The sequence below is a fragment of the Oryx dammah genome, unplaced genomic scaffold (assembly GCF_014754425.2).
Source record: "Oryx dammah isolate SB20612 unplaced genomic scaffold, SCBI_Odam_1.1 HiC_scaffold_17, whole genome shotgun sequence".
Classification (NCBI taxonomy): Eukaryota; Metazoa; Chordata; class Mammalia; order Artiodactyla; family Bovidae; genus Oryx; species Oryx dammah.
Genome location: NW_024070201.1, coordinates 77,201,763 through 77,218,691, shown reverse-complemented (window position 1 = coordinate 77,218,691; position 16,929 = coordinate 77,201,763). Strand labels below are relative to the sequence as shown.

Here is a 16,929-nt window from a genome sequence, read left to right as displayed (position 1 = left end):
AAATGGGATTACTTTGTTTTACTTACACCGATGCTGCTTCCAGATTCTCTTTCTGCAACTGGTGGAGACTGACTGCTCACCACGTCTCTCCATGTGGTTCCCTCCAATCTGGGAGCTTATAGCTGGGGCCTGAGGGATCTCTACTGGGTCCCTTGAGAACCTGCGCTTCCAGGGCTGTGACAGAATTGAAAAAAAAAATTGATTAGTTATTCTCTGCTGGATAAAAGTTCATATTTCCAGACGGGAGAAAATATAACGTTGTGTTACTGCCTTTTGGGACTTGGTTTCTTTGTTAAGAGCCCTGAGTGTTAGTTGCTCAGTTGTGCCTGGCTCTTTGCGACCCCATGGACTGCAGTCCACCAGGCTCCTCTCTCCAGGGGATTTTCCAGGCAAGGATAATGGAGTGGGTTGCCATTTCCTTCTCCAGGGGATCTTCCCAACCCAGGGATCGAACCTGGGTCTCCTGCACTGCAGGCAGATTCTTTACCCACTGACCTACGAGGGAAGCCCCATTGTTGACAAATTACCATACCTCCCTTCCTTTTGCTCTCTCTGTTTTTCTCTTCCTCCTTGTATTCCTTCTCCTCCCGTCCCTCGCTTCCTTTCTCCTGCCTGTCTCCTTGCCTTCCTTATTTTGGGGGTGGTGGTGGTGACGAGGTGTAAAACAAGCCATCCACATGGTAACAAATGCAGACGTACCAAAGTGGATAGAATAAGACACAACTCCCCTCTATCCCTTGGTTCCTAATCTCTAGTTCCTCTCCCTGGAGAAGATCACTGTCCCAACTTCTTTATTCTTCCAGATTAGCCTTGTATTGCATTTGCAAACATACCAATATTATATTCTTTATTCCTCAGCCATACAAATGACAGTGTATCACTCACATTTTTCAGTGGCCTGCAGTTTACATATTATTTCTGGGTGATCTACATGGAAAGGGAAATCTCACTTTTACCTTATTGCATAGTATTTCATGGAACAGCTGCATTGCTTAATATGTTTAGCCAAACTCTCTCCCCTATTAGTAGATATTTAGATGGTTTTCAATCTTCCCTAAAAAATATACAATACATATATTAGTGTGCATAAGTGTGAACTATATCTCTAGGATTGAAAGATATTTAGGAGAAGAACCTCCAAGTCAAAGGGCATGAACACTATAAATGTTAATAGACATTGCCCAACTGCCCTTCAGAATAAGGTTCTGTCCATTTAAATCACGTCTAGCAAATCTAAAGTGACTATTTCTGTATATCTTCTCTAACAAAATGCTAAGATATGTTATTAAGCTTTGTCACTCTGATAAGTAAAGAACAGTAGAATTAGTTTTGTTTACAGTTTTCTACTACAAACCAGACTGAGCAACTTTTTCAATGTCCAAGAAAGATTAGTATCTCCTCTTCTGTGAGTTATCTGTTTATATATGTTGCCCTGTTAAAAATTTTTGATTTTACAATGATGTTTGGAGTCAAGAACTCTTCCTTGTAAAATCTTCAAATATTTATTTCTCAATATTAACATTTAATACTGTTGTTGTTCAGTTGCAGAGTCATATCTGACTCTTTGTGACCCCATAGACTGCCACACGCCAGGCCTCCCTGTCCCTCACCATCTCCCAGAACTCACTGAAGTCCATGTCCTCTGAATCAGTGATGCCATCCAACCATCTCATCCTCTGTTGCCCTCTTCTCCTTTTGCCTTCAATCTTTCCCATCATCAGGGTTTTTTCCAATGGGTCTTTGTCTGATTCTGCCCCTAGCTCTGTGATCTTGGGTGTGTTATTTATGTCTTGAGTCTTAACTTCCTCACTTGTAAAATGAGGACAATGAAAGTGCCTACTTCAGAAGGGTTATGAAGGTTTAAATAAAATCAAGCTTGCAAAGCTCTTAACATTCATTAGCTAGTCTTTAAACCCTTGCCTTCAGACAATTTACAGTTTGAGACCATGGAAATGAGACTAACTTTAGAGACCAGCATTGAGAGGTAAATACTGTGAACAGGAAGTCAGTTCAGTTCAGTCGCTCAGTCGTGTCTGACTCTTTGCGACCCCATGAACTGCAGCACACCAGGCCTCCCTGTCCATCACCAACTGGAAGAGCAGGGGGCAATCCAGGAGGATTTCCTGTAAGAGCAAGGTGTGTGTGGAGCACGTGGGAAGGTTGGGAAAGCAAATGGGACAACTTAAGGGGGCTTGGAGGTGGGAATCAGATGTGTGTGCTTTTGGACAGAGAGGAGTTCAGACTGCCCAGCAGGTAGGGAGAACTGCCAAGTGATCCAGGAGACGGGGGATTGTTGTGCCAACTCTGGGAGGTCCAGTGAGAATCTCACAGGGCAGACACAGCCTGTGTCGGCAAGAGCCTCACAGTCCTAGAAAGTGCTCACGGGCTCTGATTAAAACTTGGGTGGCCAGGGAAGCTGAAATGTTCTGCCTTTTTATTAAACCCCAATTGTACTTCTTGGGGCTGCTTAGTGGGTGGGTTTCATCGCTGTGTCTCAGTTCTGTTTTACCAAGTGAGGAATCCTGTCCCGGCCTTCTCTTCCCTGGTCAGAAAAGCAACCGCAATAATTTTTCAGACATGAAAAAGCAGAGACATTACTTTGTCAACAAAGGTCTGTCTAGTCAAGGCTATGGTTTTTCCAGTAGTCATGTATGGATGTGAAAGTTGGACTATAAAGAAAGCGGAGTGCTGAAGAATTGATGCTTTTGGACTGTGGTGTTGGAGAAGACTCTTGAGAGTCCCTTGGACTGCAAGGAGATCCAACCAGTCCATCCTAAAGGAAATTAGTCCTGAATATTCATTGGAAGGACTGATGCTGAAGCTGAAACTCCAATCCTTTGGCCACCTGATGCGAAGAGCTGACTCACTGGAAAAGACCCTGATGCTGGGAAAGATTGAAGTTGGGAGGAGAAGGGGACAACAGAGGATGAGATGGCTAGATGGCATCACTGACTCGATGGACATGAGTTTGGGTGGACTCCAGGAGTTGGTGATGGACAGGGAGGCCTTGCGTGCTGCGGTTCATGGGGTCGCAAAGAGTCGGATACGACTGAGTGACTGAACTGAACTGAACTGAACTGACTTGTGGGAAGACTGGTGGTAATGTAACCCCTGCCCAGTGTGCAGACACTGAGCAGTGTCTTCTTGGCCAGATGGCACCCATTCCCAAGTGGGGCCCTTCTTGCCGTGACATCAGCAAAATCTTTCCATTATTCCTGGAATTGGAGGAGGGTTAACCTTCCCCATGCAGTGCTTCTCTCCTCCTTCTGAGGAGATTATTATTAATACAAATAATTACAAGATAATTATTTTGTAATAATAACATATGACAACCCTGGAAATCAGATTATTCTTTCTCTCTAGCATTTGTTACTGGTGCCGTTTGTTGTTCTTAATATTTGTGTTTAGTGACTTATCTGAATGAATCCTGTAAAAATTATATTCCTTTTCATGTGTGGTCATTGAAGTGTCTCTGCTCCGTTACTTTAGTGGTTGGCTTGTAATTGGAAAAAGATTTATTGAAATTCCTGGAAAAATCTCCCCAGTCCTTACCAACCAGCTCTGAGAGAATATTGGATTATGCAACCAACCCTCAGTAAATGTCATTTTAGTTTATAATGTCATTTTAGCCTTGACTTCCTGCTTGAGTATGGCTTTAGGATTAGCTAGAGTTCATGTCTAAGATTTTCCTAAGTCTTTCTTGAAAATGAATGTAGCCCTGGGACAGCTCACAGTCCTGCAGATATTCACAGTCTTGTAATTCTCAGGAATATATTGGAAGTTTTTCATACCCTTGTGAAAATTTCATTCTCTAGCTTTTATTTTTAGGCTTTTTGGTTTTCTTATTGTTTGGCTCAACACTTACCTAATCTGTAAGCAGCTGCAGTGTTAAAGCATGACTTCATATTTCTTTAAGCATATGCCCTTGGGGAAAAAGTCTCTTTACATTGAATGAACTTTCAGTTAGGTCCAATAGTGACAGCTTTGCTAGGGAGGTCTTCCAGGGAGCAACCCTATGGGTAAAATATCACTATTATTAATCCATAGTTGGAGAAGGCAATGGCACTCCACTCCAGTACTCTTGCCTGGAAAATCCCATGGATGGAGGAGCCTGGTAGGCTGCAGTCCATGCGGTCGTGAAGAATCAGACACAACTGAGCAACTTTCACTTTGATTTTTCACTTACATGCACTGGAGAAGGAAATGGCAACCCACTCCAGTGTTCTTGCCTGGAGAATCCCAGGGACAGGAGAGCCTGGTAGGCTACCGTCTATGGGGTTGCACAGAGTTGGACACGACTGAAGCAACTTAGCAGCAGCAGCAGCAGCAATCCATAGTTGGTTGAATCCACTAATTTATAAACTGCAGACATGGAGGGGAGACCACAGAGTAGTTTTCAACATAGTTTTTTTTTGAAAAGAATAATTTCATCATGAGATTGGTTAAGTATTATTGTTGCAAATCTGCTGATCATATATTTGTTGATTTATTTTTTTCCACTCCATATCTTTTCAACTTAAGAGAGTCAGTTCCTAGGCAGGTTGATAAGAAGTCCAGAGGTTTCCAAGGAGAGAGGGGTCTGAAATTCTCAAGGAGGTGGAAAAGACAAATATTTTTTTTCCCCCACCTTCCTCAGTCTTAGTCACATAAAACCTTTTTATCTTTAGGCCTCCAACTGATAATTACACAACAAAAAATTCAGTTTAAAATCTGTATTAAAGATTATATAACAATGTATACTGTTTGAGGACAGTTTCCTTCCTAAAAAACCTTCTGGCTAATCCTGTTATCAGAAAATGTAAATTACAGGAATGGGTCTAGTAAGATCCAGACATTCTTTTAATTCACTGTATAGAGTGCCTGATGAACTATGGAATGAGGTTCGGAACATTGTACAGGAGACAGGGATCAAGACCATCCCCATGGAAAAGAAATGCAAAAAAGCAAAATGGCTGTCTGGGGAGGCCTTACAAATAGCTGTGAAAAGAAGAGAGGTGAAAAGCAAAGGAGAAAAGGAAAGATATAAGCATCTGAATGCAGAGTTCCAGAGACTAGCAAGAAGAGATAAGGAAGCCTTCTTTGGCAATCAATGCAAAGGAATAGAGGAAAAGACCAGAATGGGAAAGACTAGAGATCTCTTCAAGAAAATTAGAGATACCAAAGGAACATTTCATGCAAAGATGGGCTCGATAAAGGACAGAAATGGTCTGGACCTAACAGAAGCAGAAGATATTAAGAAGAGGTGGCAAGAATACACAGAAGAACTGTACAAAAAAGATCTTCATGACCCAGATAATCACGATGGTGTGATCACTCATCTAGAGCCAGACATCCTGGAATGTGAAGTCAAGTGGACCTTAGAAAGCATCACTATGAACAAAGCTAGTGGAGGTGATGGAATTCCAGTGGAGCTATTTCAAATCCTGAAAGAGGATGCTATGAAAGTGCTGCACTCAATATGCCAGCAAATTTGGAAAACTCAGCAGGACTGGAAAGGTCAGTTTTCATTCCAATTCCAAAGAAAGGCAATGCCAAAGAATGCTATATCGAACAATTGCACTCATCCCACATGCTAGTAAAGTAATGCTCAAAATTCTCCAAGCCAGGCTTCAGCAATATGTGAATCGTGAACTCCCTGATGTTCAAGCTGGTTTTAGAAAAGGCAGAGGAACCAGAGATCAAATTGCCGACATCCGCTGGATCATGGAAAAAGCAAGAGAGTTCCAGAAAAACATCTATTTCTGCTTTACTGACTATGCCAAAGCCTTTGACTGTGTGCATCACAATAAACTGTGGGAAATTCTGAAAGAGATGGGAATACCAGACCACCTGACCTGCCTCTTGAGAAATCTGTATGCAAGTCAGGAAGCAACAGTTAGAACTGGACATGGAACAACAGACTGGTTCCAAATAGGAAAAGGAGTACATGAAGGCTGTCTATTGTCACCCTGCTTATTTAACTTATATGCAGAGTACATCATGAGAAATGCTGGACTGGAAGAAACACAAGCTGAAATCAAGATTTCCGGGACAAATATCAGTAACCTCAGATTTGCAGATGACACCACCCTTATGGCAGAAAGTGAAGAGGAACTAAAAAGCCTCTTGATGAAAGTGAAAGAGGGGAGTGAAAAAGTTGGCTTAAAGCTCAACATTCAGAAAATGAAGATCATGACATCTGGTCCCATCACTTCATGGGAAATAGATGGGGAAACAGTGGAAACAGTGTCGGACTTTATTTTTTTGGGCTCCAAAATCACTGCAGATGGTGATTGCAGCCATGAAATTAAAAGACGCTTATTCCTTGGAAGAAAAGTTATGACCAACCCAGATAGCATATTGAAAAGCAGAGACATTACTTTGCCGACTAAGGTCTGTTTATTCAAGGCTATGGTTTTTCCTGTAGTCATGTATGGATATGAGAGTTGGACTGTGAAGAAGGCTGAGTGCCAAAGAATTGATGCTTTTGAAGTGTGGTGTTGGAGAAAACTCTTGAGAGTCCCTTGGACTGCAAGGAGATCCAACCAGTCCATTCTGAACGAGATCAGCCCTGGGATTTCCATGGAAGGAATGATGCTGAAGCTGAAACTCCAGTCCTTCGGCCTCATGCGAAGGGTTGACTCTTTGGAAAAGACTGTGATGCTGGGAGGGATTGGGGGCAGGAGGAGAAGGGGACGACCCAGGATGAGATGGCTGGATGGCATCACGGACTCGATGGACGTGAGTCTGAGTGAACTCCGGGTGTTGGTGATGGACAGGGAGGCCTGGCGTGCTGCAAATCATGTGGTTGCAAAGAGTCGGATATGACTGAGCGACTGAACTGAACTGAATAACTAATTAAGAAGTATATAACTCCTTTGCTAATACTAGTGATGCCATGTTAGCCATGCTGTGTGGGGCCACCCAAGGTGGACGGGTCACAGTGGAGAGTTTTGACAAAACGTGGTCCACTGGAGAAGGGAATGGCAAACCACTTAAGTTTTCCTGCCTTGAGAACCCCATGAACAATATGAAAAGACAAAAAGATAGGACACTGAAAGATGAACTCCCCAGGTCAGTAGGTGCCCAATATGCTACTGGAGATCAGTGGAGAAATAACGGCAGAAAGAATGAAGACATGGAGCCAAAGCAAAAATAATACCCAGTTGTCATGTGACTGGTGATAGAAGCAAAGTCCGATGCTCTGAAGAGCCATATTGCATAGGAACCTGGAATGTCAGGTCCATGAATCAAGGCAAATTGGAAGTGATCAAACAGGAGATGGAAAGAGTGAAAGTCGATATTCTAGGAATCAGCGAACTAAAATGGACTGGAATGGGTGCATTTAATCCAGATGACCATTATATCTACTACTGTGGGCAGGAATCCCTTAGAAGAAATGGAGTAGCCATCATGGTCAACAAAAGAGTCTGAAATACAGTGCTTGGATGCAGTCTCAAAAATGATAGAATGATCTCTGTTCATTTCCAAGGCAAACCATTCAATATCATGGTAATCCAAGTCTATGCCCTGACCAGTAATGCTGAAGAAGCTGAAGTTGAATGGTTCTATGAAGACCTACACGACCTTTTAGGACTAACACCCCCCAAAAGATATCCTTTTCATTATAGGAGACTGGAATGCAAAAGTAGGAATCAAGAAACACCTGCAGTAACAGGCAAATTTGGCCTTGCGGTACAGAATGAAGCAGGGCAAAGACTAATAAGAGTTTTTCCAAGAGAATGCACTGGTTATAGCAAACATTCTTTTCCAACAACAAAAGAGAATACTCAACACATGGACATCACCAGATAGCCAACACTGAAATCAGACTGATTATATTCTTTGCAGCCAAAGATGGAGAAGCTCTATACAGTCAGCAAAAACAAGACTGGGAGCCGATTGTGGCTCAGATCATCAACTCCTTATGGCCAAAGTCAGACTTAAATTGAAGGAAGAAGGGAAAACCACTAGACCATTCAGGTATGACTTAAATAAAATCCCTTATGATTATACAGTGGAAGTGAGAAATAGATTTAATTGACTAGATCTGATTGACAGAGTGCCTGATGAACTATGGATGGAGGTTCATGACATTGTACAGGAGACAAGGAGCAAGATCATCTTCAAGAAAAAGAAATGCCGAAAAGCAAAATGGCTGCCTGAGGAGGCCTTACAAATAGCTATGAAAAGAAGAGAAGCCAAAAGCAAAGGAGAAAAGGAAATATATACCTATTTGAATGCAGAATTCCAAAGAATAGCAAGGAGAGATAAGAAAGCCTTCCTTAGTGATCAGTGCAAAGAAATAGAAGAAAACAACAGAATGGGAAAGACTAAAGATATCTTCAAGAAAATTAGAGATACCAAGGGAACATTTCATACAAAGATGGGCTCAATAAAGGACAGAAACACTATGGACCTAACAGAAGCAGAAGATATTAAGAAGAGGTGGCAAGAATACACAGAACTGTACAAAAAAGATCTTGACAACCCAGATAATCACGATGGTGTGATCACTCATCTAGGGCCAGACATCTTGGAATGCGAAGTCAAGTGGGCCTTAGGAAGCATCACTATGAACAAAGCTAGTGGTGGTGATGGAATTCCAGTTGAGCTGTTTCAAATCCTAAAAGATGATGCCCTGAAAGTGTTGCACTCAATATGCCAGCAAATTTGGAAAACTCAGCAGTGGCCACAGGACTGGAAAAGGTCAGTTTTTATTCCAATTCCAAAGAAAGGCAATGCCAAAGAATGCTCAAACTATCAAACAATTGCACTCATCTCACTAGTAAAGTAGTGCTCAAAATTCTCCAAGCCAGGCTTCAGCAATATGTGAACCGTGAACTTCCAGATGTTCAAGCTGGTTTTAGAAAAGGCAGAGGAACCAGAGATCAAATTGCCGACATCCGCTGGATCATGGAAAAAGCAAGAGAGTTCCAGAAAAACATCTATTTCTGCTTTATTGACTATGCCAAAGCCTTTGGCTGTGTGGATAATAATAAACTGTGTAAAATTCTGAAAGAGATGGGAATATCAGACCACCTGGCCTGCATCTTGAGAAATCTGTATGCAGGTCAGGAAGCAGCAGTTAGAACTGAACATGGAACCACAAACTGGTTCCAAATAGGAAAAGGAGTACGTCAAGGCTGTATATTGTCACCCTGCTTCTTTAACTTATATGCAGAGTACATCATGAGAAATGCTGGGCTGGAAGAAACACAAGCTGGAATCAAGATTTCTGGGAGAAATATCAACAACCTCAGATATGCAGATGACACTACCCTTATGGCAGAAAGTGAAGAAGAACTAAAGAGCTTCTTAATGAAAGTGAAAGAGGAGAGTGAAATATTTGGCTTAAAGCTCAACATTCAGAAAACTGTCATGGCATCCGGTCCCATCACTTCATGGCAAATGGATGTGGAAACAGTGGCAACCTTTATTTTTTGGCCTCAAAATCATTGCAGATGGTGACTTCAGCCATGAAATTAAAAGATGCTTACTCCTTGGAAGAAAAGTTATGACCAACCTAAACAGCATGTTAAAAAGCAGAGTCATTACTTTGCTAACAAAGGTCCGTCTAGTCAAGGCTATGGTTTTTCCAGTAGTCATGTGTGGACATGAGAGTTGGACTTTAAAGAAAGCTGAGCACCAAAGAATTGATGCTTTTGAACTGTGGTGTTGGAGAAGAGTCTTGAGAGTCCCTTGGACTGCAACAAGATCCAACCAGTCCATCCTAAAGGAGATCAGTCCTGGGTGTTCATTGGAAGGAATGATGCTGAAGCTGAAACTGCAATACTTTGGCCACCTGATGAGAAGTGCTGACTCATTTGAAAAGACCCTAATACTGGGAAAGTTTGAAGACAGGAGGAAAATGGGACGACAGAGGATGAGATAGTTGGATGACATCGTGGAGTCAATGGCCATGAGTTTGAGTAGATTCCAGGAGTTGGTTATGGACAGGGAGCCCTGGCATGCTGCAGTCCATGGGGTCACAAAGAGTCGGATGTGACTGAGCGACTGAACTGAACTAAACATAGTGAGGGGGCACTCTCCATCCCTCTTCTGATGTTTGTGTCAGAAGCTTTCTGTATCTCTCTTATACTTTAATAAAACTTTATTACAGAAAAGCTCTGAGTGATCAAGCCTTGTCTCCGGCCCTTGATTGAATTCTTCTCCTCTGTAGGCCAAGAATCCTTGCATTTCTTGTGGTTCAGCAAGAACCTTTCACATTGGTCAATATATATTCATTATATCATTGCAAGATATGTTTACCATGTCTTTAAATCAGACGTGATAACAGGCAGCTAAAGTCCTGCAACTTTGGTCTTCATTAGAGATTTTTTGTGTGTGATCATTTTAGACTTTTTTTTTCTCTTTCCAAATGGATGTGGTGCCTTTTTTTAGGGGAAGCCTGCAGTATCATGACTTTCTTCTATGTTAAATGCTCTTTAATCTCCTCTCTGTTACCTTTTTGGCAACCAACATTCTCCTAGTAAAAAAAGAAAATCTAATTTCATTAGGTTTTCAAATACAGTTGGATATTGTTGATTTCAGTGTTCTTCTCTTATTTTAAATTTTCTTTGTTCTCCAGTATTATTTTTATTGATAAGCTGGCAAATTATTTATCCACTTTATTGTTATTTTTAGCTTTGGAGAATGCTGCTGGTGCTGCTGCTAAGTCGCTTGAGTTATGTCTGACCCTGTGCGACCCCATAGATGGCAGCCCACCAGGCTCCCCCATCCCTGGGATTCTCCAGGCAAGAGCACTGGAGCAGGCTGTCATTTCCTTCTCCTTGGAGAATAAGTTCTTTCGTTTATTATTTCTGTCATTTATGGGGTTTTCAACATCAATTAAAAAAATCACTACTTTCCTCTCCTTTCTTTAATATTATTTTCTGATGCCTTGAAATGTATACTTACTTAATTTATCATTATTTCCTATTCACTAACTCAAGTATTTATAAAGTTATAAAAATTTATTTGAACACCCGTTATAGTTAGTAATGTAATGGTTTGTAAAGTATTATTTTATACATATTTGTCAATTTTGTTTTAACCAACCAAAGAGTTGTTTAAATGAGAATTTCGGTTTTAAGTGGTAGAATTTTAGGTGTTTTTAACTTCAAGCTTTACTGTTAAATTCTAGATCTACTGCTTTAGATCAGAGAATATTTTCTACACTATTTCTGATTTTTGGAGTCCACTGAATTTCTGTAATTCTTCCTGGGACATTTAAAAAGGACATAGGAAAGAATTTTAAAAAAAAGGAAAGAAAGAAGAAAGGGAGGGAAAGAGGAAGGAAAGAAAGAGAGAAAGAGAAGGAAGGAACAAAGAAAGATATTTGTCTGATTCCAAGTTATTTTGAAGGGGAAAATCAGTTCTTCCAATAAACCAGACTGTGATGTGTCTAACACAGTATCAATAGCCACAAAAAAAAAACAATAAGAAACAGCATTTCTAACTGAACTCCCCAAGTCTACAAGGAAACTGTAAAAAGACTAAGAAATCTCTATCTGCTGCTTTCTCACTATAACTTTTCCTGCTTTATTCCTTGCACCTCTTGAGCACTGATTACTGAGATGCCCAGTTGCTGATCTTCTTTTTGCCAGTAACTAAATCTAGAGAGAGTATCTGCTTCCTTAATTCATACTTGGATTCGTTCAGCAAAGCATGTATTCTATAAAAAGCCCATTCCCACTTATTGAGATGTCTACAGCTTCTGTGGAGTGAGCTAAAGAAGCAAAATACACCTAAATTTTGATTTTAGGCATGTTTGATTAGTAGGCTTCCACAATATAGAGTTTCTGTATGTATTTACTCTCATTAATTATATCAAATAGTTTTTCTGTAACTTTACTTAAATTTTTTTTCCTCAACTTGATCTTTCATGAACTGGGAGAGGTAAGTTTAACATTCACTATTACAGTACCATTATGCTTTTTTCATCCATGCATTTTGTGATCTTTCACTTTGTAAATATTAAGGTGATATTATTTAATATATAGATTTTTTCATGAATATAGCTACACATTCAAAGTTCTCTATGCAACGTATTTAAAGATATTACATTAAAGAATGTTTGTATAAGGAGACATCAAAATAGTAAAACTTAGAAGTGCCTCTGTCTTCAGAGATGATTCAGGGTGGTACATATAAACATCTCTCCTTTCTTCTCAGAAGAGGATTTGCTTACACTTCAGGTGAAGATAAGGTTTCTGTCTGCAAATATGAGCAGGTCACCAACAACTTTAAGTAATATCAGTTCAGTTCAGTCGCTCAGTCCTGTCTGACTTTTTGTGACCCCATGAACTGCAGCACACCAGGCCTCCCTGTCCATCACCAATTGCTGAAGTCTACCCAAACCCATGTCCATTGAGTCTATGATGCCATCCAACCATCTCATCCTCTGTTGTCCCCTTCTCCTGCCTTCAATCTTTCCAAGCATCAGGGTCTTTTCAAATGAGTCAGCTCTTTGCAGCAGGTGGCCAAAGTATTGGAGTTTCAGGGTTTCATAATTTTTGGCTTTCTCTCCCAGAGTGCAGAAAAATGCACCCTGTTGCATGGGCTGGTATCATCTGGTTTCTTTTGATACTGCTTGTGTTACGATTGGATCCATATCTCTATGCTTCTATACTCATAATTCAGTCCACAATTTGGAACTTCTGGAAACATTGAAGAAGGCAGTGAACTCTCACCCTGCCAATCCTCTCAATTACAACATCCTATGGTTTAACTGACAAATGAGATTGAAAGAAGTATAATACGTGATCTCAGTCTCTTTTTTTAAAAACATGCTTGTCAACAGGATGGGTGTATAATTAATTCCCCCCCCCCCCCAAGTTCAAGCTCAGGTACAACTTTCTCTGTTCAACTTCAACTGCTCCAACCTCAAGGCCTCACTTTTGGGTAAATGAGTTCATTCTGTAGCACCAAATTCTGCACTGCATTTTACACGTGTGCAAGATGGTATTGCTGGAGATTCATGTTATATTTAAAATACAGTTTTACCAAAATGAACTTATATAATCTGCATTTGTCTGACGCCTGTGTCAGCTTTCTAGCTGGTTAGAGAACATACACAGAAAGGACAGATACTACTCCATAATGTCTGCATATGTATGCAGACTCACTGAAGTGGGTTTCCCCCTTTCTTTTCTGCATGTTTTCTCCAAAAATGGCACTTCCAATTATTCTTTATAAAAGTAAAATGGCTTAGCTATAGACTCACAGCGAGAGTAATAGTACCAGACACCAAAAAAGATTTTTGTCCTGAGACTTTTTATATTATACACATAGAGGGTATTTAAACATTTTTATACACTCTACTTTCTTATTGCTTTTTAAGGGCAGGTGTTTGAAAAAAGGGCTCATCAAAAGGTTTAAAAGGAGTAGCAAAGATCTTTTCAGACACTTTCTTTCTAAGAAACATATGAATTAGAAAATTGCCAGAGTCCAGCTCCAGCAGCCAGGGATTCAACATGAAGGGAGGGACGGTGTTGGTGAGTAACGATGCAGCCTCTCAATTTTCTTGGACTGAGCATTTATTTCAAGTTTAAGATTTTCTTTTATACTTTTACAAAAGCATTAGATCAGAGGTTTGACATTTTCAGTTCCCCCTCACCCAGATTTATCATCTCCATAAATCATTGTTGCCCTTCAGAGTTCCTGCTTCAGCGATTCTCTCAGAATCAGCTTTACCATCTATTATGTACTTCCTCTTATGTGTCCTATAGTTAGCTTGTGATTACATTTTAACTGATACTACATTCCTCAGTTTATTTCTTATCTTTCTAAACCCTGTTTGCCCCTAACATCCTAAGTTCACTATCTCTTAAAAACGCTTCTAGCTATTCAGTTCAGTTCAGTTCAGTTCAGTCGCTCAGTCATGTCTGACTCTTTGTGACCCTATGAATCACAGTAGGCCAGGGCTCCCTGTCCATCACCAACCCCCGGAGTTCACTCAGACTCACGTCCATCAAGTCAGTGATGCCATCCAGCCATCTCATCCTCTGTCGTCCCCTTCTCCTCCTGCCCCCAATCCCTCCCAGGATCAGAGTCTTTTCCATTGAGTCAACTCTTCGCATGAGGTGGCCAAAGTACTGGGGTTTCAGCTTTGGCATCATTCCTTCCAAAGAAATCCCAGGGCTGATCTCCTTCAGAATGGACTAGTTGGATCTCCTTGCAGTCCAAGGGACTCTCAAGAGTCTCCTCCAACACTACAGTTCAAAAACATCAATTCTTCGGCGCTCAGCCTTCTTCACAGTCCAACTCTCACATCCATACATGACCACAGGAAAAACCATAGCCTTGACAAACGGACCTTTGTTGGCATAGTAATGTCTCTGCTTTTGAATATGCTATCTAGGTTGGTCATAACTTTTCTTCCAAGGAGTAAGAATCTTTTAATTTCGTGGCTGCAGTCACCATCTGAAGTGATTTTGGAGCCCCCCAAAATAAGGTCTGACACTGTTTCCACTGTTTCCCCATCTATTTCCCATGAAGTGATGGGACCAGTATCTCTAAAATTCCTAACCTCTATAAGCTCTAGTAAAACATGCTAACATTACAACATTCCTTAAATCTTTTACTTCTAACTATTTTAATTATTTCTAAGCCCTAAATTCAGTAAATTCCTTTGCCATAAACATTTTCCTCTCAAATAAGCTTCAGATAGCAATCCCTCCCATGTCTTCAAGCTGTGTCCTGGAACACTCTTTTGTAAAAGTCCTTAAACAAATGTCAATGATTAACTTTATGAATTATTCTCTGAGCACAGCTGCAGAAGGCTTTGTGCCTTCTCATGCTCCTCTCAAGAACAATGAGCACCTTAATATTCCTTTTCAATCAACTCAGTAGAGGAGAGGAAAAAAACAAGTCAGAATCACAAGGCCCAACTCCTTCATCTCGGGTCCATGCCTGAAGGACAAAGAGAGGGGATTGGGGCTGTGCCTCCACTTTGTAATGCCTAATGCAGCTCCCGACAGAAAATTATTTAATCACTTAAGATGTTTTCATTAAATTTCAGATCTATTGATATAATTAAAGAATGCCTTTGGAACTCATTGGCTTTCCTGGTAGCTCAGCTGGTAAAGAATCCTCCTGCAATGCAGAAGACCCCAGTTCTATTCCTGGGTTGGGAAGATCCACTGGAGAAGGGACAAGCTACCTACTCCAGTATTTTTGGGCTTCCCTGGTGGGCTCAGATGGTAAAGAAAGCACCTGCAATGTGGGAGACCTCTGTTGGATCCCTGGGTTGGGAAGATCCCCTGGAGAAATGAATGGTTACCCACTCCAGTATTCTGACCTGGAGAATTCTATGGACTGTATAGTCCATGGGATCACAAACAGTCAGCACGACTGAGTGACTTTCACTTCACTTGGAACTCACAAATATTTGAAACACCTTCTGCTGTTGAAAAATGAGAGAGAATTGTTCCTTGCTTGTTTTTTTTTAAAATTTAAATTTATTTATTTTAATTGGAGGATAATTACTTTACAATATTGTATTGGTTTTGCCATACATCAACATGAATCCACCACGGGTGTACATGTGTTCCCCATCCTGAACCCCCCTCTCACCTCCCTCCCTGTACCATCCCTCTGGGTCATCCCAGTGCACCAGCCCCAAGCATCCTGTATCTTGCATCAAACCTGGACTGGCTGAGCTAGTAATTAATGTTCAGTCTAGGAACACTTTTTCCCAACCTCTTTTAGGGCTTCTCTTACATCTTGGTTTCTCAGACTGTAGATGAGAGGGTTTAACATGGGAATCACAACTCCATAAAAAATGGAAGCCATTTTTTCTTGCTCTTGAGACTCTATGGTACCATGGTGCAGATACATATAAGAGAGTGTTCCATAGAAAATGGTGACAGCTGTCAGGTGGGAGGCGCAGGTGGAGAAGGCTTTTTTCCTTCCTGCAGCAGAAGAGATCTTCAGGATGGCAGACAAGATAAACATGTAGGAAAAGACGATGATCAATATAGTGAATGTCAAGTTAAACCCCACAAAGGCTGCTAGTACCATGATGCTGAAGTAAATATCGGAGCATGAGAGGGCCAGAACTGGGGGCTCATCACAGAAAAAGTGGTTAATTTTATTGGATTTGCAAAACGTCAGTGAGAAAGTAAAACCTACATTGACAGAAGCGTTCAGGAAACCCATGAAGTATGAACCAGTTAAGAGTTGAATGCAGACTCTCTGGGACATGGCAGTTACATAGCGAAGTGGGTTACAGATGGCCACATAACGGTCCACTGCCACAGCTGCCAGAATATAGCAATCACTTGTTACAAAGGTACCATAGACCAGCAATTGCACCATACATCCGAAGAATGAGATGGAATTTTTGGTGCTCATCAAATTATGCAACATCTTCGGAGTGATAGCAGTGGCATAACAGAGATCAACAAAAGCCAAGTTTTGGAGGAAAACGTACATGGGAGTGTGAAGGGAAGAGTCAGTCTTGATGAGTAGGATCATGCCAATGTTACCCACTAGGGTGGCCACATAGATCACTAGAAATACTGTGAAAAAGACATGCCAAGACTTATGTTGACCAGCGAATCCCAGGAGAATGAATTCAGTTACCTCAGTGCCATTGTTTTGTCCCATGGCTTGTAACGATTATCAGCTGAAAAGTTGCAAAGAAACAGCAGAGAAAGCTGACTATTGTGATTCTTAAATTCTAGAACTGGAAATAGTACAATATATAACTTCACAGTAGGGTCAGAGAATAATTTCCATGACATAATTGACTTAGATATTTAAAGGTTGAACCTTGATATTTGACTGAGATATTTTTAGTTTGGGGATGTTGTTGTGGACCAAAGAGCATCCGTGTTCTCAAAGTGCAGAGTGATGAGTATTTCATAAGTATATCAAGCCAGGAACAAATGAGATATAGATAAAGAAGTACTCTAATTATTCTTTCTTTTATGCTCCCTATAC

At 40.8% G+C, this 16,929-nt stretch overlaps 1 protein-coding gene across 1 annotated transcript in view; it reads right to left on the bottom strand.

The window, feature by feature from the left end:
- The window catches only part of LOC120877059 (putative olfactory receptor 5AK3), a 16,997-nt gene extending 404 nt beyond the window's left edge, over positions 1–16,593 (bottom strand). The window contains exon 1 of the mRNA XM_040259360.1: positions 16,021–16,593. Within this exon, the coding sequence (XP_040115294.1) occupies positions 16,021–16,593 (573 nt within the window). The remainder of the gene's footprint in view (positions 1–16,020) is intronic.
- Between the last annotated feature and the right edge of the window lie 336 nt (positions 16,594–16,929).